Below are 24488 nucleotides of genomic sequence, written 5' to 3'. Positions count from 1 at the left end.
ATAGCATAGCAAAGTTTATAACAATAATAAATATTGCAGAACTCCAAAACTGAGTGCAAGACAGAGTTGTATTTCCGCAGTTTTCTCTTTACTAAGACTAACCAGTGTACTGTTTTCCCAACACTGCCTGAGTCACTGTCCCACCATATTCTAATGAGACTGGTATTGTTGTATCACTTGGTGACACCATAGGGACTGCTTGTCATATGTACTGAAAGTGACTATCTTTGCAGTAAAAATGAAATGAAATGTGTGACTAGGGCATGCTGTCAAGGAGACGTGTCACCTGGTGCAAGTCTTTTTAATTGGTGCCACTTCAGCGACTTTAATTTCGATGAGAATTAAGTGACGATGAAAACAACACAAACATCCAGTCCCTGAGCAGAGAAAATCTCTCACCCAGCCAGAAATCTAATGTGGCCCTCTCGCATGGCATTATGATGTGCTGACCACTCAGCTATGGAGGCGGACAATGCAGTACAAATCCTAAATTATTACTAGATGGTTTAATGTTCACCATTTGGCATGGATGGAGGGGTGGGGAGGAAGACGGATAGCAGGGTGGACATGGGGGATACAAAAGTGCTACTTGTGGGAGGATATAGGGATGAGGGGGAGAGAGCATAGGGCAGCTAGTTACAGGTGGGAGGTTAGACAGAGGGTGGATGGGGTGGGGGCAGTGGAAAAGGAGAGAAATAAAAAGACTGTGGGCATGTTGGTGGAATAGAGGACTGTGTAGTGCAGGAGTAGGGACAGGGAAGTAGCAGGTGGGGGAATGACAATGACTAACAAAGGTTGAGGCCAGGAAGGCTACAGGAATGTAGGATATATTGCAGGGAGAGTTCCCACCTGTGCAATTCAGAAAATCTGGTGTTGGTAGGAAGGATCCAGGTGGCATAGCTCGTGAAGCAGTCATTAAAACAAAGAATGTTGTGTTGTGCAGTGTGCTCACCAACTGGTTGGTCACAGTTTGTTGGTGGCCATTCGGGCAGACAGACAGTTTGTTGATTGTTATGCCCACATAAAATGCAAAACAGTGGTTGCAACATAGCTTGTATATCACGTGTCTACTTTCACAGGTAGCCCGGCGATTGATGCGATAAGTGATGCTTGTGACTGGACTGGAGTAGACCGTGGTGGGAGGTTGCAAGGGACAGGTCTTGCATCTAATTCTGTTACACGGATGTGAACTGTGGGGCAAGAGGTTGAGAGCAGGAGTTGTCTAGGAATGGGAAAGGATATTGTGTAAGTTTGGTGTGCTGCAGAATGCTATTGTGTGAAGAGTGGGAAGGATAGGGGATAGGTCATTCCTCATTTCAGGGCATGACGAGAGGTAGAAAAAAACCTTGCATAAAATATGATTCAGTTGCTCCAGTCCCAGCTGCATGGTACTGAGGCACAAGGGGAATGATCCTCTGTGGTTGGATGGTGGGACTTTGGGAGCTGGGGGGGGGGGGGGGGGGGAGTGGGTAATAGGGGAGATAAGGCATGGGAGATCTGTTTCTGTACAAGGTTGGGAGGTTAATTACAGTTTGTGAAGATATCAATCAGACCCATGGTATATTTCGAGACGGACTGCTTGTCTCACAGATGTAATGGTCATGGGTAGCTGGACTGTATGGAAGGGGCTCTTGGTATAGAATTGGTGGCAGCTGTCGAAATGGAGGTATTGCTGGTTGTTTCTAGGTTTGATTTGAACAGAGGTACTGATGTAGCCATATTTGAGGTGGAAGTCAACAACAAGGAATGTGGCTTGTTGGGTTGAGGAAGACCTGGTGAAGTGAATAGGGGCAAAGTTGTTGAGGTTCTGGAGGAATGTGGATGGGGTGTCCCCAGCCTCAATCCACATCGTAAAGATGTCATCAATGAATCTGAACCAGTTGAGGTTTTTCCCAAAACCTCTGCTTAGAAAGTATTCCTGTAGATGGCCCATGAATAGATTGGCATAGGCTAGCACCATGTGGGTGCCCATTGCCGTACCTCAGTTTGAAATGTGCAATATACCCATATTCCCGTAACCATCCTGTCCTCAACTTTCATTAGTCATTACCCTTCTCCTTTCTATCCTCTTCCCTGTTCCCATTCCAGCAGTACACAGCCCTCTACTCCACCAATGGACTCAGTCTTTTTTCTTCTCTCCTTTTCTGCTGCCTCCCCTTCCCTCTCCCCCCTCCCCCTCCACTCTCCATTAACCTCCTGACTGCAGCTAGCTGTCCTACCCTCTCTCCATCTCATCCCTGTATCCTCCCACAAGCACCCCTGCCCTGCTATCCTTCCACCTCTCTCTCCCAACCTACTCCTTACCCCCCCCCCCCCCCAAAAAAAACACACACACACACACACACACACACACACACACACACACACACACACACACACACACACAGATTGCTTCTCCCATCAAGTGCAGCTGGTCAAAGTCTGGCCAAAGAAAGTGGTCACGTGTGTGTGTGTGTGTGTGTGTGTGTGTGTGTGTGTGTAATTGAGATGAAGGCCTTTTCAACTGAAAGCTTACTCATTTGACAGTGTTTTTGGTGTGCCCATCTGCGGCTCAATACCTCCACTATACGGTGAGTAACAATCCATACTTTTCATAATGTTGTCTTAGTTTTATTTTGAACACTGGTAGTGCTTTTACATTTTTTTAAAAAAACTGCCTGGTTATCTACTGTGTAATAATCAACTGGCTTTATCAGAATATTTATCAGCCATTTTTAGTTGGGCACTCTTGATACGAGAATCAACTTCAACTCCTGTGCTGAAATTATGCAGCTCTCTGTTTACACAATGAGAGTGTCATACATCACATACTACTATTAACAATACTGTCACAAATCTCTCTTAAAAGCTATACTGTATTTCTACTATTACTTCAAAAATTGTTTGAAAAGGCTTATTTCATGCAGATCATACTAACTTCATTTCCATTGTTCGTCCCGATAGCTGAATGGTCAACGTGACGGATTGCCGTGCTATGGGCCCACCTTCGATTCCCGGCTGGTTCGGGGATTTTCTCCACTCAGGGACTGGGTATTGTGCTGTCTTCATCATCATTTCATCCCCATCTGGCGCACAGGTCGCCCAATGTGGCATCGAATGCAATAAGACCTCCACCAAGGCAGCCATACCTGCCCCACAATGGGCCTCCCAGCCCATGACGCCAAATGCTCATTTTCATTTTTCCATTTCCATTTATAACTAACATAATTAACAAATATTTCCTTGTATCTCTTAGAAATTTGTAAATATTTTTGAATACTAATTAGCTAGGCCCTATTATTTTGAAGGAACTGTAACCAGTATTATTACATTTTCAAATAAACAATGAAATTTTTATATTAAAATACCTTCCAAACAGTTTGTACGTGTAAATGTAAATTGCAGAAAGTAAAAAAAATAGTGTTAACTTAATCTGTAAGTTATAGCAAACCAAGCAGAAAAGCTTTACATTGCTACCTTTCAGCTTCTGTTATTCATTTCATAAGAAAATCATTGGGTGATCATATGATGTAAAGATAAGACTGTGCTGAACATACGATGGCAACAGATTTCCTACATAAGTATCAAGTATTGTGAACTGCTTGCTGCAGCACTGAGCACATAATTCAGTTATTCTGCACACAAATTAGATAAAGGAAGATAATGATTGTTTTGTAAACAAATGCATGAAACATATTGCTTGTTGGTTTTTGTTTTGGTATCTTCAACCAGTGTATGTTTAATGTCTTTTGCCAGAGTGTGTTTGTGGCAAAACATCAAAAAAATTATTAATCAGACAGCAGCCAAAGATCCTGAGACAAAAGACAAAAGGTAATATGTCAGAAAGTACCCACAACAGCCTCAATGATTGTGTAAGCATTTCAAAGTTGAAGAACTGTACTGAACAATGCTGCAAGGTAAAAGACCTCCACAACATACATTAGCCTACAATATTGTACCTGCCATTGCAAGAACAAAAACTCATTTGCAGTTGTTTTAGTCAAGTGCCAGACTGAAAGAAGACCCTAGTTGTTTCTGTTAAAAAATATTGTCAGCTTCCAAGCAGTGCACTCAGTTACAGCCCCAAAATGTCTCTAAACTGCACCCTCAAGTCCTGGGAAAGATAACATAGCAAAGATCATAGTGGTGGTAATAACAAGGTGTTGTTTCTCCCCAAAATGTCTCTAAACTGCACTCTCAAGTCCTGGGAAGGATAACACAGCAAAGATCATAGTGGTGTTAATAACAACAAGGTGTTGTTTCTCAGTTAGCTAAGAAACTGTAGACATGGCATTCCACCTTTCCCCCATCTCCCTCCCCACCACCACTCCTGTTGACATGTTTGTGATATACTTATATAAAAACTTAAATCCTAACATAAAGCTTCAATAATGTGTTCATGGTCTATTTATTTATTCTGGCTATGAAATGGTAGCAAGAGCCTCCGTAAAACTGACCGTTCAATGTCTAAATTATCATCATACTTGATAGCAACTAGACTTTAAGCCTCTCTGATAGCATATCTTCCATATTTATTGTTACATGGTACCAGCTACCATAGACTCTCATTTTGAAGCTAGAACATATGATTTTCAGGTTCAGACTTCAGTGACAAAAAATCCCAGTGAAATGTGCACATTAAATACCCTACTGAAAGCTGTAAAAAGTCAATTTATATATCTTTATCAATGGGCATTCTAACGCTCCTGATCTCATTTAATCATGAATATTGAGTTTATATAGAATTTAACTGTTGCTACTGTTTAATCAAAAATGATATGTTTATTATATACAATTATTCAAGAGGAGGAAGCAAAATTTTAGCTATATTTATCTTTATGTATTGATACCTTCAGTGGTTGTTGATAGCTGTTGCATTATTTTCAGAAAAATTCTGCATTTTAATTATTTTGAATACAACATGCGAATAAGATGTTTCTTAAATTGAACCCAACATCCAGTGTTAGTCAATAAACTGCTTATTTACATATAACATTTTAAACATATATTTCCACTCTGCCTGTGCAGACACAATTTGACACATTGCTAGCCATAATGCATATCTCTTCCATGCAACCTTATGAACAGCTACTCACTTTGCTTGCTATGCCAAAACTGTTGTACAACAACATCCCCTGCCAAAACATCCAATAGAAAATAAAGACAGAGATATATTTTACAGAAAAGAAAATACAAAACAATGATGGACATAAGCAAATAGTAAACATTCTAATTATTGCAACAATATATGATTATGAAAACTAATTTTACGAAATGAAATTATTATTTTGAAACATTTTTCATTTGTATTTCAGTTAGAAAAGGTAAGTAAAAAACTTACTGACAGCTGCAGCATGATCATTTGCATAATTGTTAATTATGAAATCTATACTCCAAAAGTAAATCTATAATAATTTTGTCTCAATTTTTTATATGAAAATGATAAAATAAGGCTGTAGATACTGTACTTGGACACAAAATGAAGAGGTTATCCACTGAAATGAACTCCTGCACCTTAAACATATTAGAGTGTCAACTGGGAAGGAGACTAGATAGTTGGACTCCTAGTATACTGTATTATGTCCCATGCACCCTCATCTCACCACCAACTCCAGTCCTGTCACAAACATCCCCCATCCCTTCAAAGGCAGAGCTACCTGTGCAACCAGTCATGTGATCTAAAAGCTAAGCTACAACCACTGTGCTGCATTCTACATTGGCATGTCAACCAACAAGCTGTCTGTCCACATGAGTGGCCACCGACAAACTATGGCCAAGAAACAACTGGACCACTCAGTTGCTGAGCACACCACGCAACACAATGTCCCTCATTTCAATGACTGCTTCTCAGCCTATGCCATCTGGATCCTTCCTACAAACTCTAACTTTTCTGAGTTGTGCAGATGGGTACTGTCCCTGCAATATATCCTACATTCCTGTAACCCTCCTGGTCTCAATCTTCATTAGTCATTGTCCTAACCCATCTAGCTCCTTCTATGTTGCCATTCCAAGCACCCACTGTTTTTACTTCTCTCTTTTTCTGCTAACCCCACCCTCTCTCTCTCTCTCTCTCTCTCCCTCCCTCCCTCCCTCCCTCCCTCCCTCCCTCCCTCCCTCCCTCCCTCCCCTGCCCTCCGTCTAACCTCCCAACCACACCTAGCTGCCGCCCTTTCCTCCTCATCCCTGCATGATCCCAGCAGCACTTTACCATCTCCCACCCCTACTCTGCTGTCCCTCCCCCTCCCCTCCCCCCCAATCTCCTCCTTACCCCCACCCGGTTGCCTCTCCCGAAATACCCTGCTGCTCGCAGTCTGGTTCCAGCTGCCATAGACTGTGTGTGTGTGTGTGTGTGTGTGTGTGTGTGTGTGTGTGTGTGTGTGTGTGTGTGTGTTTTGTCTAATTTTGACAAAAGCTTGTTGGTTGAAAGCTAATTGTGTGACAGTCTTTTTGTTGTGCATTTTTGCAAATCAGAATCTCTGCTGTATAGTGAGTCACAAATATTCTTTTCAATATATTGTTATTATGTCCCATTTCAGTTGATCATTTCTGTACTTTGGTTTTGCTTCTGATTTTATTGGATTGAAAAGTAGCAATATGATACACTTGGAATTCACTTTGGTGAATTGGTCTCTGTATCAACAAATGCCCTGCTGGTAAAGATGAACAAGTCCGACTACCGATACGACATCAATATCTCAGTGTAAAATAATTATTAAAATCCACCCACTTTGCAGACAGTAAGTTCTTAGCAAATATTCAACAGCTAATATGTGTAAATTTTACCCTTAAATATTAAGGGAAGAGACATATTTCATACCTCTCCACCCACTCCCTGGCATGATGGAGTTTGTGAATATGCGACCTTATATTACCAAAATAGATATGCCCAGAGACTGCACCACTTTTATGCTGGTTATCAATACACCTTTCTCAGCTAGAAGCCACATTAGACCTAATTTTTTCTGGCTCCTGGTAAACTAATTTTGCAATTGAGTAGCCATCAAGTGCACATATACCAGTGCATCACTAACCAAAGAAGGTTTTGGAAGTTCTTACTGGAATCAAATGACCAAAACTAAAGGAAAATTTATGCTTCCAATGAACATCGCTATTCCAGCATCCATCTTATTGGAACACCTATGTGGTAACCAACAAATGAAAGAACCAATCATCAAATAATATAAGTGATTTCCAGATCAGTGTTAACTTTCCTGCAGCCTTGTACAAGTAACCACTCCACTTCATACAGTATGTAGAAACTGCTAGCGTCATTCCATAACGATCAACAGGAGATCAGCTTCTGATGTCTGAAGGTGCCTTTCTCCATTAAGGGAGAAGAAAATAGTATGAAGGCCATCCCAAAATGAAAGCCTCTTATTTTTTGTGTAGACTTTGCGAGTTCACTCTAGATTATGTTGGTGTAGTACTAATGTTTTATTCTTCCTGCTAATATCCAGTTGGCTTTGTTGTCCTGTGACAGACAACAGCAGCAGGGGAGCATTCCAAAATTCCATCTGACATTGAGGTGCATATAAAACAGAGATGTGTGTCATTCAGTTCCTCACTGCTAAACAAATAGCAGCAATTGAAATCGATTTCCACTTGGAGACAATACAGTATACACAAGTAATCTGAGGCAGTGTATATTATATTTCTCTAGGGATGAAAAGGATACATACGATAAACCACACCCTCGGCTATTTTGCCCAGCTGGTTTCCCTCATAATGAACAGCATCTCAGCCAGTCATCCATGATGATTGCAGACTACAACCAAGAAAGTCTGTAGACAGCTAAATGTTGACAGTTATGTTTTTGACAAGATGTTACTTGACGGTAGTTACCGGAAAGTGTATGTGATTTGTAACCTGTGAGTTCTTACGCAAGACTATAAACAAACATAAACTGGAAATTTGAGATTTTTATGGTAAATCTTTCATGTATATCAATTGGATAGGCTTACAGGAAATGAAAGTAGTGTTTTCAGCACTTCAAACAGTAAACTCAAATCCAGTGAGATAGAAACCAAAGCTGCATGTAAGACCATATGGGCAAGGCTCAGTATTCAGGGTACACAAGAACTTATAATTAGGTCCTTCTGTTGATCACCAGATTTACCACTGTATGTGACCAACAGCTTTAGAGAAACCTTATCTTGCTTTGTATATATTACCCAATGATGCTATCATCATTGGAGGCGACATCAAGTATGCAGCAATTGATTGGGTTAATTAGTTTTGTAAATTATGGGCATGTAAGACATCCTGCAAAACAATACTGGATGCTTTATCTGAAGACAACTTTGAAGAGATGATTCAGAAAATTCAGAAGCCCACTCAGACTTTTTGAGGGTGCCCATATTGAAACTGGCATCAGTAAACGTGAAGCAATGAAAGAAAAATTGATTACTGAAGTACAAAAGGCAATAAAAAGAAACAGAAAGATTTACATGCTCAGTAGATTATATAAATAGGCAGTAATGTCATATCTCAATAGAGAAATTTGAAACCTTCAGCTTTAGACAGGGACATGTAAAGGAACTGTGGCTCAAGTCTGGAAGAATAGTTGACCTGATGGTTTCTATTTTGAACCTGCAGCTGAGTTAGACACTCTTATAATCATAATCTACTGTGAATATCTCAGTAAAAAACTGAGCTCAGTGGTTGGAAGAAAGCTCAGGTCATACCCATCTACAAGGGTAACAGAAATGATCCACAACAACATCATCCAGTATCCTTGGCATCCATTTGTTGTAGAATTGTAGAACATATAAGCTCAAGTGTAATGAAGTGTGATGCTGCATCTTGATTCTGAAAACATTGGTTATGTGAAACCCATCTTGGACTTCTTATCTCATGACCTCCTGAAAGCTGTGTACTAATGCATTTAGGTGGTTGCTGTGTTTCTTGGTTTTTGAAAAGCTTTTGACCCAACTATGCATCAACGTTCATTAATTAAAGTATGATCATTTAAGGTGTCAAATGGATTTTGTGACTGGACTGAGAATTTCTTGATAATAAAAACACAGCATGTTATCTTGGACCAAGAGACAGATGTGGCAGCAACTTCAAGTCATGTCTCAGAGAAGTGTGTTAGGACCCTTACTGAAAACATTATAATTAATGAGCTAGCTGACATTATTAATAGTAACCTCATAAGCAGACCACCCGCCAGTTGGATATTTGTAATTTTTACATTTATGGTACATGAGTTTCAGGATTTTAATATCAATTGCCAAAGCATTTCAATGGAACTCAAAAAACTTCTTGACAAAATGACTTCAGTTTCTAAGGAATTTTAATTCATTAAAGACAAGGCCATTTTCATGATGGACCACATGGCTCACTTGATAACATTGGTAGTTGGGTAACCAATGGATCACTGGCTTGAATCTCCCTATGGTCTTTTTAATTTTTCTCTGTCTACTTCAAATATCTACATCATTTAAAAATAAAGTTCATCAAATTGACACATACATCACTTCTTATGAAAAGTGCATGCCTTTTTTTTCTAATTACATATCACGAAGATTGCAAATATAAATTCTTAATTGTTGATATTTTATAAAAGATTGTTAATAAAGATTATTTAAATTAAAAAACATTACAAAATTATTAACAATCTTTTAAAAAATATCAACAATTAAGAATTTATTTTGGCAGAGAAAACTGCAATTTTAAAAGTGATATGCATTAGAAACAAGATTATGTGCATTTTTCATAAAAAAAAGAATGATGATTAGATATGTGTTAATTAGCTCATATTTGCTGAATTTTGTATTTATATGATGTAGATATTAGAATTCAATGAAAAAAAGACCATAATGAGATTCAAATGAGCAGTTCATTAATTACCATTATGTGATGCTAATAAGGGAGCCACATGGCCTAATATGAAAGTTGCTTTAATAGCTTCACATTTGATTTTCTCGAAAAGTGTTGCACTGAACAGCTTTTGAAAATTGAACTTCACATACCATAAACATAAAAAAATTACAAAAATCCAGTAGCTGGTTGGTCTTCTTGTTAGACTTTCAGCAGATGATGCAGTTTTCTACTATGCTGTACTATCTGAAAAATTTCAGAATGTTGCAAACATTGGCAGTGGGGTTTTAATTGTTCAGAACTATAAAACTGTGCTGCTTAGAATAGGCAAAAATGTGATATTCTGTAGCTGTGATATCGGTAAGTTACATTTGGAATCAGTCAACTCATACAAAAACCTGGAGGTGACAATTTGTGCTTACAAATACACTGAATGATCATGTATCACTTTGGTTTTTTGATGTTACATTTAGAGAATGTGTTAAGTCTGCAAAGAAGATTGTTTACAAAATATTTGTGTGACTTATCTTAAAATATTGCTCAAGCTTGTGGCTGTTGAACACACATCAAGGCGAGTTGCATGGATGTTCACAGACTTTTTTGACTCACAGGAGAGAGACACCAACTATTCTGCAAAATAAGCAACCAGTCACCTAATGCATTATTTGCAATAGGTATAGCCTTCTGAAGAAGGGCACTAAGTGTCCGAAACCAGCAAAGAAATTAAATTTCTTTTCTGCAACTGGTTGCTTATTATTTCATTATATATGACTAAAATTGCTGAAGATGGATAAAATACTAATTATCCTGCCAAAAGCTATTCATGATGTTTCAAGAACCAGTATTAAGATGGCAATCTAGGAATGTACTACAGCCCCTGTAACGAGTCATTATTCTCGTGCCCAGTATGCGTGTAAAATAGAAAGATACCCTAAGTATGACTGTAGATGTAGATGGAAGATGTAGTAAGTGGCATTACCGTATGTGAATCATATACTTAAGAGCCAAAGAAACTGGTACATCTGCCTAATATCGTGTAGGCACCCCACCAGCGAACAGAAGTGCGACAACATGACATTGGCATGGGCTTGACTAATCTCTGAAGTAGTGCTGGAGGGAACAGACACCATGAATCCTGCCGGGCTGGCCATAAATCCGTAAGAGTATGAGGAAGTGGAGATCTCTTCTGAACAGCACGTTGCAAGGCATCCCGGATATTGTCAATAACGTTCAAGCCTGGAGAGTTTGGTGGCCAGTTGAAGTGTTTAGACTCAGAAGAGTGTTCCTGGAGCCACTATGTAACAATTCTGGATGTGTGGCGTGCCACAGTGTCCTGGTAGAATTGCCCAAGTCTGTTGAAATGCACAGTGGACATGAATGGATGCAGGTGATCAGACAGAATGCTTACGTAAGAGTCACCTGTCAGAGTCATATCTATACATATCAGGGGCCCCATATCACGCCAACTGCACACACACCCCACAATTACCAAGCTTCCACCAGCTTGAACAGTCCCCTAATGACATGCAGGGTCCATAGATTCATGAAGATCCCTCCATACCCATACACATCCATATGCTCAATAAAGTTTTAAACGAGACTTGGCTGACATGTTTCCAGTCATCAACAGTCCAATGTTGGTAATGACAGGCCCAGGAGAGGCGGAAAACTTTGTGTCACGCAGTCATCGAGGGTATACAAGTGGGCCTTCGGCTCCGAAAGCCCATATCAATGTTGTTTCATTGAATGGTTCGCACACTGACACTTGTTGATGGCCGAGCATTGAAATCTGCAGCAGTTTGTGGAAGGGTTGCACTTCTGTCACGTTGAACGATTCTCTTCAGTCATCTTTGCTCCAGTACTTTTCTGGCCGCAGCGATGTCACAGATTTGATGTTTTGCTGGATTCCTGATATTCACGGTACTCTGGTGAAATGGTCATACATGAAAATCCCCACTTCATCACTACTCAGAGGTGCTGTGTCCCATCGCTCATGTGCCAACCATAACACCACATTCAAACTCACTCAAATCTTGATAACCTGCTATTGTAGCAGCAGTAACCAAGACAGACACTTGTTGTCTTATATAGGCGTTGTCGACCGCAGCACCATATTCTGCCTGTTTGCATAATTCTGTATTGGAATACGCATGCCTATACCAGTTTCTTTGGCACTTCAGTGTAAATATATCCATAATGTATAATCCCCCCCCCCCCCCCCCCCCTCATGAACCCAGGACCTTGCTGTGGTATTGGTAGATTGCATACCTCACAATACAGGTAGTTGTACCGTAAAGGGAACCACTGTGGAAGGCTGTCTGGTGAGAGGCAAGACAAATGTGTGGTTTGTGTAGAGGGGCAGCTGGATGATTGACTGATCTGGCCTTGTAACATCAACCAGCTTTACATTGCCCTGTTGGTACTGCAAGCAAGGGGGAACTATAGCTGTAATTTTTCCCAAGGACATGCAGCTGTATTGTATGGTTAAGTGATGATGGCATCCTCTTGGGTAAAATAGTTCCACATTAAGATTTTCAGGTGGGGACTGTTCAGTAGGATGTCATTACCAGCACAAACAAAACTGGCATTCTATGGATCAGAATGTGAAATAGGGCAGGTAGGTTAGAAAATTTAAAAAGGGAAATGGGTAGTTTGAAGTTAGATATAGTGGGAATTAGTGTAGTTAGGTGGCTAGAGGAACAGGACTTTTGGTCACATAAGTACAGGGTCATAAAAACAAAATCAAATAGGGGTAATGCAGGAGCAGGAGTAATAATGAATAAAGAAGTAGGAATTTAGGTAAGCTACTATGGACAGCATAGTTAATGTACTGGTGATCCAACATAGACACAAAGTAGACACCTGCGACAATAGTGCAAGTTTATATGCTAGCTAGATCTGCAGATGAATAAGAGATTGAAACAATGTATAATGAGACAAAAGAAATTCAGATAGTTAAGGGAGAGAAAAATTTAATTGTTATAGGGGGGACTGGAATTTGATAACAGGAAAAAGAAGAGAGGAAAAATAGTAGAGGACTGTGGACAGGGGGGGAAGGAATGAAAAAGAAACCACCTAGTAAAAATTTGCACAGAGCACAGTTTAATCATCACTGATGTTTGTTTTAAGAATCATTAAAGAAGTTTGTATATGCGGTAGAGACCTGGGAACACTGGAAGGTTTCAGATTGATTAGATAATGCTAAGACAGAGATTTTGGAACCAGATTTTAAATTTTAAGACATTTCTAATGGAAGATGTGGACTCTGACCTCAATTTAATGTTTATGAACTGTACATTAAAACTGAAGAAGCTGCAAAAAGGTAGAAAATTAAGGGGTTGACACCTGGAGACAATGAAGGAACCAAATGTTGAGAGTTTCAGAGTGAGCATTAGGCAGTAATTGACTGAAACAGGGGAAAGGAATACAGAGGAAGATGAATGGGTTGCTTGGAGAGATGAAATAGTGTATGCCTACAAGAAAGCACTGGATATCACTGACAATATTCAATTTACTTGATGAAAGGAGAAAATATGAAATCGCAGCAAATGAAGTTGGTGAAAGGAAATACATATGCCTAAAAATGAGATTGACAGAAGTTGCAAAATGGCTAAGCAGGGAAATGGCTAGAGGACAAATATAAGCATATAGAAGCATATACGAATACCTAGGGGAAAGACAGATACACTGTATAGGAAAATTAAAGAGGCCTTGGGGAAGAAAGAGAATCAGCTGTATTAATATTGACAGCTCAGATGGAAAACCGCTACAAAACAAAGAAGGGATATCTGAAAGGTTGAAGGAGCATATAGAGGAGCTACACAAAAGAAATGAAGGCAGTATTATAGAAAGGAAAGAGGATGTAAATGACAATGAAATGGGAGCTGTGGTACTGTGAGAAGAATTTGACAGAGCACTGAAAGACCTAAGTCAAAACAAGGCCCTTGGAGTAGACAACATTTGATCAGAATTGCTGATATCTTTGGGGTCTCCAGCCATGACAAAATTATTCCATCTGGTGTGCAAGATGTATGCGACAGGCAAATTACCCCCAGACCTCAAGAAAAATGTGATATTTCCAATTCCAAAGAAAGCAGGTGCTGACAGATGCGAATATTGCCAAACTACGAGTTTAATAAGTAATGGTTGCAAAATACTGACACACAATGTTTACAAAAGAGTAGAAAAAGTGGTATAAGCCAACCTCAGGGAAGTTCAGTTCGGATTCTGAAGAAATGTATGAACACACAGGGCAAGACTGACGTTACAACTTGGTCTAGAAGATAAGTTAAGGAATGACAAATCTGTGTTTATAGATTTTGTAGATTTGGGGAAAGCTTTTCACAATGTCAGCTGGAATACACTGTTTGAAATTCTGAAGGTAGCAGGAGTAAAATACCAGAGTGTAGCTTTGTCACAAGTGAAACATGTACAATAAACAGTTCAGACAAGAAGACAACAGAAGCAATTGAAATGAGGCGCTTTCAGAAAAAATTGTGAGAAAGGAAATGTGTGCCATAGCTCAACTAAAAGAAGGGATCAGTTGATAGACATCAATTTAATACTGGAGGAAAGTGTGAGGAGTAAAAATTGTAGAGGAAGACCAAGATATGAATACAGTAGGCAGATTCTAAAGGATGTAGGTTTTAGTGGTCATTTAGAAATGAAGAGGCTTGCACAGAGTAGAGTATCTTGGGGAGCCACATCAAACCAGTGTTTGGACTGAAGACCACAACAACAACAACAACACTTAATTTCCTTCATAAACTCTGTATAAAAGCATGTCAGTAATGTTCTGCTTTTACCATCATGGTGTTTTTTGTTCTCAGATTACAAAAATATAAAGCTCAATAATGCCATTAACCAGAAAGTCTTGATAAAATAATGGCATGCTATTAATGTCATGTTTTGTAAATTATTTTCTTTTCTCTAAAATGCAGCAGTGTTGCTTGTTACCATTAAATTTCTGTCTTTTGAGACTGTGCCAAAGTTACTCATTGTCATTTATAGTGGTAGCTCTCTGCATGCTGCTTCTTGGTACTGATTTAGGGGCAGTGATCATAATGCTATATGATCTGTAGGAGTCATGAAGTATTATGCTATTCAAGTGTTTCATTAATTAATGTTGGATAATTCTTGTGATTTATTGCTCCAGAAATTCGACATTAATGCAGAACAAATATTATTGACTGATTTGCTTTCTCATGAAGTACTTGCACAAAGCTTTGTTGCAACAAAACAACTGTACTGGCAAAAAAATAATTATTGTTAATTAATGAAATGAAAGAATTTCTGCATGCCAATGGCACAACAGTTTATGTGTTATGTAGTACAAAGTACTTTTGTAATAATACAGATTTGCTATGGTACGTATTTGTGTAGTAATGATACCTGAAAAATCTTAAAACCTTTTAGCAGGTTTACTTTCCATGAAGTGCTTCACATGTCACCCTGATCTGTACACTTTAAATTCCGATTTCAGTGCCAGAATTTTCTTCGTTTATGTGAGTTGCTGCTACAATCCTGCAACAATTTGAAGAGTATTGTGTTGGTTACATCATCTCCACTTCAAGTGAATGAGCATACTAATCAGATGAAGTGGCTGCAGGATATTAGAACAAGTCTTCTGAAAGAGAATGTTGAACTTGTTGTACAGCTTTCTCCAACACTTCATGATCGACAGATTAGGTAAGTCTGTCATTGCATGTTACTTATCTTTCTGTCTTAGTAAAGTATGATATTCATGTAGTACTGATGCCTATCATTAGCAGTCATACTATCAAATGCAGAGAACTAGCTATGTCGTATGTTATGTAATTTTTGAAGTACCTTTTATTTCCATGCAATTACTTGTGAATCTGAGTTAGTAGCCTTAATTTCAGTTGACTAAAATATTTTTAGTTAATTCTGTACCTTCTTTTGTTATGTTTTCTCAGGAGGTTAATCACCCAGCATCTCTTTCATGCTAACTGATTATTATGTCACTTCTTGATAGAACAACATAATAGTAAGTGAAAAGTACTACATTGCTTCTGTTCTACAGGATTAATTTATTCAAGTTAACCAGTTCTTAGTTTACGAGGCCATCATCAGACCTTAACTAACTGTCATCACCAAACAAGTTGCAATGTTTATATATAACATTGGAAAAAATGTTACTGATCTAGATCGAGGAACAAACTTCCAATAAATGGCATCTTTGACAATGTTTTGACTTTGCATTACCAGTGCATTGTCAAAGGTACATTTATCAAAGGTACATTTACTGAATGTTTGTGCCTTAGTGTAGATCAGTAACATCTTTTGCAATATTTATGCAAACACTGCAACCACTTTGGTGACAATAATGATCATGATTTTGTAAGATGAATAGAAGTTAACTTGATTAAATTAATCCTGTAGACCATAAGCAATGTAGCATTTTTTTCTTTATCAACTTCTTTGTGTTCTCAAAGTCAAACAAGTGATTCCCATTTGGGTGTCTTCTATCAACAATGTATTTTTTTATGTCCTCAGTGAAATGTGGTACAACACTTTCCTAATGTGCTGATGTCTGCACTTGAGCTTAACACCCTTGTTACATTATTCCTTCTTCAATGGGTCCTCCTTTTCAGCATTTTGTGTCCAATGTACCTTATCATGGTACTAGCTAACAGCTTAAAAACTAATCTGCTTTCATAAAGTGGGCTTCAAGTGTTGATAATGGTATACATGCTCTTTCCCACACCATTAATCCATTGATCCTGCCAAAAAGAGAGCCTTCAGGCATGTCGAAAGAGTCAGGATATGCATTCACAAAATAGGATTAACTCTCAGAAACTTAATTTGTACAATGTATTAACAACAAAGATTCATTGTACCTCTTGTAGTTGGACCTTATCCTAGGTTAATTTAACTTTGTAAATAAGAAGAGAAGCCACTAACTTTAAAAAAAAAGAACCTGCTGTTTATCCCCTTTGGCATTATTAAAAGAAAAATAGTTACCCACATCTGTAACAATCAGTGGTACCCGATTATCAAGTGCTAATATGCTATACCTCACTGTAGATATTGCACTAAAATTTAGCCACTTCTCTTCGAATGCTAGCTGGAAATCACACTAAAATTATGCCATTTCTCTCCAAATATGTGCTGGTATACAAATAAAAGGGACGAAAACATGTTTTTTAGCATTCTCTCCATGATAATTAGAAACCAGTGCCGAGAATGAAAATGATGATCAACTCGGAGAAGAGACACAGTTGTCTGTTTTTGACTACTCATGCTCTCATGTGACGTCATTCCTTCCACATTGCTCACAGCAACAGGTCAGTATGTGTCTTTGACAGTGCATGTTTGATCTGCATTTGATGTTGACTGAATTTCAGTAAGTCAGGTTTTTTTTTAAGTTTACCAATTTTCATGAAGTCTGGTTATGGTTCATATGTTTCAGCTTTACCTTGTAGAAGCTGGATGTGGAATGTTGATGTCTATGTATTTCTTAAGAAGAATGTTCGAATAGCCAGTGTTACAGGAAAATATTCTTGTGTTACGTCATGTAATACTTGATGCATACCTCATTATTAAATTGTGCATAACAGTTGGGTGAAATGTGCATTACTATAAACTACTTTTATTTTTACTTCAACTTCTGTTCTTTGCCTTTTGTGACATTTGCGCAACCAAAGATGTCTGAGCTATCAGTTTGTGTTCTTTCCTTGAAGGATCCTGTCCAGTTGATCAAAAATAAGTTATGATATGAGGTCTACAGTTTTATGTTCTAGAACAGAGTCCCAAAAAATGCTCAGATATTTCCCCATTCGGTACATACCATAGAATAAGGATCATTTGAGTATGTTCTGAAACATCTGTTGTCATTACAAATGACAGATACAAAGGACACTTTTCTAATTTCCATCCTTATCTCCTCCTGGTATATTTGTAACAGGTGGTGAAATATCCTATTCTGAATGGTGTTAGAAACACCTTGGAAGACTGCACTGATTTCTAAATCATTCTTCAAATCTGAATCTAAGTTAGATGGCTTCACTGAATAGTTGGTTTCACCATGTCCAGTTAAGGGAGTTTCGAAGTTTCCACAAAAGGAAATGCAATATATTATTTTGCAAAAAAATTCATAGTATTTTTTAACATTTATATTATTCTCGTTGATTGAAAGCCTATATGTCTCACTAAGTTTCTCCTGAATACATTCATTTCCTAAAAGTAACAGTGAAATTACATGACCAGCATACTTATTACAGTGTGCTTTCAGTTGCCTGAGTCTTCATTTGTGTGTGTGAGTTCCATTTGTGTGTGTGTGTGCATGTGTGTGTCTGTTGTCTGTGGTTACAAAGGCCCTATGTCCAAAAGCTTTAATTGTGAGGGTCTTTTTGTTGTGCCTATCTGCAACTCAGCATCTCCACTATATGGTGAGTGGCGACTTTCCTTTTCATAATATTGTTATTTGACGTCTCATGCATTTCATTTTTTTTCTTTATATTTCTAAAACTGTGTTTATCTGTGTTATATCATCTCCAAACAGTAGACATGGAAAGAAAAACAATTTTCACAGCCACAAAGTCAACTTTCCGATTGGTAACATTCAGAATTAAAGCTATGAATATATTTCTTATTGTTGCTTATGTGTGGCTGAGATATTAGAATATCAGATGTTGGGTGACCTCTCTTTCTTAGTTGTAACTTTCTTGTGGTGAGACAGCTGTGGAAACCTAAGGTGTTGAAGTTCATTTTCAGCCATAGAACTTATTTATTAGGGATGCGAGACCATAGTTAAAGTTTTCTATAAAACAAAAGAACTGAAAAATGAATCAAATAGCTGGAAGCTGGATAATAATCTTATTCTACCTGTTATCACATTCAACAATATGGTACACAGTTCTTAAGCCCAACACAAGTGGAATAAATAAAAAGGAATTACCTTTCCCCAGCAGTCAGCATGCCTGATCGGGAATGCACAAGCAACAATGCTCTCACCTATTTGCAGCCTCGAGTGCTGCTTCCTATCTGCATAAGTGCACAACAGTCAAACACAACGCCACTGGAATTGTGAAGTACACAGTTCTGTGTAAAGATTTTTGTATCATTTTCATTAACTGGGAGATTATATGAGTATATTAAACAGGCATTAAGAAAGAATTAAAGGAAGAAGGACTCATTAATATAATGTTATCAACACAATCAAGTGGAAGTGGGGGTGATATATAAAAACACACACACGCACACACACACACACACACACACACACACACACACACACACACACACATTTTCATTAAACACACATTGTCAAACAATGGAAAGTCCAGGATGGAATAACAGTAATATTACAAAAGGCTGGGTTGCTACTCACTACAAAGAGGAGATGCTGAGTCGCAGGCAGCTACAATGAAAAGACTATACATTTAAGCTTTCAGGTAAGAAAGAGTCCTTCTTCTGAAATAGAAAACACACCCATTACCAGTCTCTCCAGCCACTGTGATCCAACTACAGACTGCAGCCTCATCTGATGTGAACAGGAATCTCACCGGATTTCTGCTGTCATCAGATGCTGTCGTAGTCCACAACAGGGCCACAGTGGCTGGATAAGTAGCACGTGTGTGAAGTTGTGCTTTTGTGAATGTGTGTGTGGATTCTATTTTCAAAGAATGACTCTCTTGTCCAATAGGTTGAATGTCTAGTCTTTCCATTGTGCCTGTATGCAATTCAGTGCCCCTGCTGTGTGATACGGTTTACATTTATTGATTGTGTGTGGAATCATTGTGCACATAAAACACAAACTTGAGCACGGACACAGATAGGATAACTATTAAAAAACATGAAACTGATAATATGCTGTTGCAAGAATCATTATTTAGTAAGATATTTTTTGTCTTCTTATTGTTAGTTATTAATGACTTTCTGGACTCAGATCCTCAGTGGCCCAAACTCACAGTGTAATGCAGAGTTAATAGCAACCCGTTCCGCAATCCTTGGTTGTATGCTGTAACCTCCCCAGCATCCAGGACTCTCTCAAACATGTCGTGCGAGTCACAAGTACTAATTCCCCAAATGAATTAATAACATATTCATCAATTCCTTTTTCTAACACACCTATGTACTCTACAAACTTTGGGAAGCCTTACTCAGTTGCGCACAACTATGGCATCTTAGTGGCAGTACTTGTGACACATTTTGTTTGTCTGATTCTGTTCCATTACATAATTTTTGTAAATAAAAATGGTAATGCTTGCTTCATTACTACATTTGAGTCACTCTTTTGAAGTAACTTCTCTTTCTGCTAGGAATGATAGTGCAGCAAGCTACACTATGTGATCAAAAGTGTCCAGACACCTAGCTGAAAATGACACATAAGTTTGTGGCACCCTCCATCAGTAATGCTGAAATTCAAAATGCTGTTGGCCCACCCTTAGCCTTGCTGACAACTTCCACTCTTGCAGGCATATGTTCAGTCAGGTGCTGGAAGGTTTCTTGGGGAATGGCAGCCCATTCTTCATAGAGTGCTGCACTGAGGAGAGGTATCGATGTTGGTCATTGAGCCCTTGCATGAAGTCGGCATTCCAAAACATCCCAAAGGTGTTCTGTAGGATTCAGATTCAGGTCAGGATTCTGCCCAGGCCAGTCCATTACAGGGATGTTATTGTCGTGTAACTACTCTGCCACAGGCCATGCATTACAAAAAGGTGCTCAGTCGTGTTGAAAGATGCAATCACCATCCCCAGATTGCTCTTCAACAGCGGAAAGCAAGAAGGTGCTTAAAACATCAATGTAGGCCTGTGCTGTGATAATGCTATGCAAAACAACAAGGGGTGCAAGCTGCCTCCATGAAAAACATGACCACACCATAACACCACCGCCTCCGAATTTTACTGTTGGCACTACACACAAAGGCAGATGACTTTCATCGGGTGTTTGTCATACCCACACCCTACCATCGGGTCACCACATTGTGTACCATGATTCGTCACTCCACATAATGTTTTTCCACTGTTCAATCGTCCTGTGTTTACACTCCTTACACCAAGCGAGGTGGTGTTTGGCATTTACCGGCATGATGTGTGGCTTTCAAGCAGCTGCTCGACGATGAAATCCACGTTTCCTCACCTCCTGCCTCATTGTCTTAGTAATTGCAGTGGATCCTGATGCAGTTTGGAATTCCTGTGTGACGGTCTGGATAGATGACTGCCTATTACACATTATGACCCTCTTCAACTGTTGGCAGTCTCTGTCAGTCAACAGACGAGGTTGGCCTCTATGCTTTTGATCTGTACGTGTCCTTCACATTTCCACTTCACTATCACATCAGAAACATTGGACCTAGGGATGTTTATGAGTGTGAAAATCTTGCTTAGAGATGTATGACACAAGTGTCACTTAATGACCTGATCATGTTTGAAGTCCATGAGTTCAGCGGAGCACCCCATTCTGCTCTCTCACAGTGTCTAATGGCTACTGAGATCACTGATATGGAGTACCTGGCAGTAGGTGGCAGCACAAAGCACCTAGCATGAAAAACTTATGTTTTGGGGTGTGTCCAGCTACTTTTTATCACTTAGTGTATGTAGAAGTGTTTCTGTGAAGTTTGGAAAATGGGAGATAGGTATTAGCAAAGCAGAAAAGAACCTGTGAATTTCAGTCACTCACGAATTGAGCTTGCATAGCTCGGTCAGTAAGAATATTGTCCATGAAAGAAGGGTTCAAGGTTCAAGCCCCAGTCTGGCACACAGTTTTAATTTTCTGAAAAGTTAAAAATAATAATAATAATAATAATAACAATAATAATAAAGGCAATGCTGTGGAAGGAATGATTCATTTTAAAATACTGGAAGACATCTAGATTTCTGTTCCCTTAGCCATTTGGATAATGATGATGATTAGTTTGGTAGGGCACTAAATGGTAAGGTCATCAGCTCCCTAGCATGAAAGTGGTGAATTGTATTAAAAAATAACAATACATTTTATAACCAAGCTATATCACCAAACAAAAATTTAAAATAAAGAACTGACATTCGAAATTCATAAAATATGTACCATAAAATGCAGATATAACACAGCAAAATAACCAGATAGGGGCCAAGGGGAAACATTAAAATCTCACTTCCAATATCTTGGGAAGTAGTCCTGACATCACAAAAAAATCTTAAAACATAAGCCACACTTACCTCATTATCATTTAAAATAAAGGGCAGATCCTAAGGAAGGTCCAGGTCTGCCCCAGGTTGTCACATAAAACACACTCAATGAAAATACGTCCTATTGACAGCTGTGTTCCACATCTATGAGAGAGTGGTGGCTTCTCTCGACATAAGAGAAAGCCATGTCTCAATGGAAAATGTCCAGCTCTAAGCCTTGTAAGGCCTACTTCTTCAGTTTGTCGTGGCTGGAAGAAGGTAAGCTGTGGTCACCCTGAAGATTTCACTGACCATAGCTTACTATTCCTTGCTTCCAACCACTGAGCCTCCCACTAACACATGATCTTCTGGGTCACATTTGTGGTAAAAGGAAGACTGAACAGTGGCACTTGAGTTCAAAGGGAGCGAGCCCCTCGGCAGCCACATCTGTGAATTCGTTTCCCAGGATCCCTATGTACCCTAGAACCTATCAGAAAATTATTTGTTTTTGCTGCTTTTGCAAGACAAGGACTTGTTGCACCTAGTTATCAACTGAGTAAATCTGATCAATAGCAAAAAATTTGCTGTGTGGAGCTGGGCAGATGAAGAAATTCTTGCCACAATTCCATCTCAACTGCCCCAGCACCCTCAGGATAGCAAACAGTTCTGCATAATAAACAGAAAACTGCCCTGGGAGCCCTATCCTAAGAACAAATTCAAGGAAAATGATGGAGCAACTGACAAAGTCCCCCTGCATAGACACAACAGTGTAGATATTAATAAAATCCTGGTGATGGTTTAAAACAATGTAAAATTTAATTTTGAAAATACAATCTGGTGTGTAGTTCACTCTTTAGCCAGTCAGTTCAAAAAGTAACCTGGGCCTCTTTAGTAGCCAAGGGGATTCCCTACTCCAACACTGGCTTTGGACCTTAATACTGTCCACATATAATACCTCAAGGCTCTCCCTTACATGGATCCCAAATGACCTCATTGCTCATGGACAGTTATGGAACAGACATCCCAGTGGCATGTCAGCAATAGGGATGGCTGCTGGTGTTTTTGGAACAGAAAGAGCATGTATTGACATGCTCGGCATACCACAGGAAAGAGACCTCCCAGACAGTGGACTCCTCAACCTCTGCACACAAGTTAGTAATTGTACACATGTAGTAAACCCCTATTGACAGCTTAATGCCATCCTTGTGAACCCCATCCATCATCATTTTGAGGTGTGAAGACTTTACTGATCCATAAACTTTGCAGCCGTGTTCAAGCCGGGGTTGCATGAAACTTTATAAAATAGGAGCAGATGTGCCTTGTCGGTACCCCAAGACTTGACTGACACATTTGAGGATGTTTAAAGCATTGAGGCACTGTAATTTGATTTCTGTAAGGTGTGGCAGCCATGTAAGTCATTTATCAAAAGTAGGTCCCAGATATTTCACCTTCTCCTAAAAAGTGAAAACGAGATACCCCAGTTTCGAAACAGATAGATCAAAAAGCGAGAGTGAATGATTAAAAAGGTTGGAGCATACATAAGATGAAGAAAATGCCCAGGAATAATGAAATCCTTACTGTGCACCTAATACTGTTTATCGCAATGGCTAACGCAATTACACTTAAAACACCCCCTTGAGGGATGCTGTTCCCCTGCTTAAAATAGTCAGACACGAATTTCCTGATCCTGAATCTGAAATATATTTCTGAGAGGAGGGACTGTAGGAAAGTGGGGAGACATCTAAGGAAACCCAATTACACAGCTCCAACAAAATATTTTGCCTCCAGGTAGTGTCATAGCCCTTTTCCAAATACACCAGCAAGGTGCTGTTTACATAAGGAAGCATGTTAACTGCTGTTTCTAGTAGGGTGAAGTTATCGAATGTGAATCTGCACTGGGGGTGACTTAGTAGTGACCTGGTTTCAAGAAGCAACCTAGTTTCGAGAACCCACACTAGGCACCAGTTGACCATACACTCAAATGGCTTACCTATGCAGCTAGTGAGACTTATACTCTGATAACCACTGGGGTTAGTGTGATTCTTCCCCAGTTTTAAAATCAGGACTAAAACAGTTTCTTTCCCCAAGTTGGAAAATACTCCTGTCATCCAAATTTCATTAAAAAGCTGAAATAGGATGTCCTTTGACTGCTTGTGCAGCTGCTTTAACATGCTGTACATTATCAGACCTGTGGCGATAACATATTAGACCTTCTGGTGACAAACAGACCCGAACTATTTGAAACAGTTAACGCAGAACAGGGAATTGGCGATCATAAAGTGGTTACAACATCGATGATTTCAGCCATAAATAGAAATTTAAAAAAGGTAGGAAGATTTTTCTGTTTAGCAAAAGTGACAAAAAGCAGATTACAGAGTACCTGACGGCTCAACACAAAAGTCTTGTCTCAAGTACAGATAGTGTTGAGGATCAGTGGACAAAGTTCAAAACCATCGTACAATATGCGTTAGATGGGAAGCAAGATCGTAACAGATGGAAAAGAGTCACCGTGGTACAACAACTGAGTTAGAAAACTGCTGCGGAAGCAAAGGGAACTTCACAGCAAACATAAACATA

The 24488-nt window shown here is 39.1% G+C and overlaps 1 protein-coding gene across 11 annotated transcripts in view; it reads left to right on the top strand.

The window, feature by feature from the left end:
* The window catches only part of LOC126281430 (MIT domain-containing protein 1-like), an 85278-nt gene that overhangs the window by 36872 nt on the left and 23918 nt on the right, over positions 1-24488 (top strand). For all 11 annotated transcript variants that reach the window (XR_007551267.1, XR_007551265.1, XR_007551268.1 and 8 more), the window contains one exon: positions 15284-15489. Coding sequence is in view for 5 of the 11 variants with exons in the window: in XM_049980384.1 (XP_049836341.1) it covers positions 15284-15489 (206 nt within the window). In the remaining 6 variants the exon portion in view is untranslated. The remainder of the gene's footprint in view (positions 1-15283; positions 15490-24488) is intronic.

Source organism: Schistocerca gregaria, chromosome 7 (genome assembly GCF_023897955.1).
Source record: "Schistocerca gregaria isolate iqSchGreg1 chromosome 7, iqSchGreg1.2, whole genome shotgun sequence".
NCBI lineage: Eukaryota > Metazoa > Arthropoda > Insecta > Orthoptera > Acrididae > Schistocerca > Schistocerca gregaria.
The sequence above is the reverse complement of the archived record's forward strand: the minus strand, read 5'-3'. Positions and strand labels throughout refer to the sequence as shown.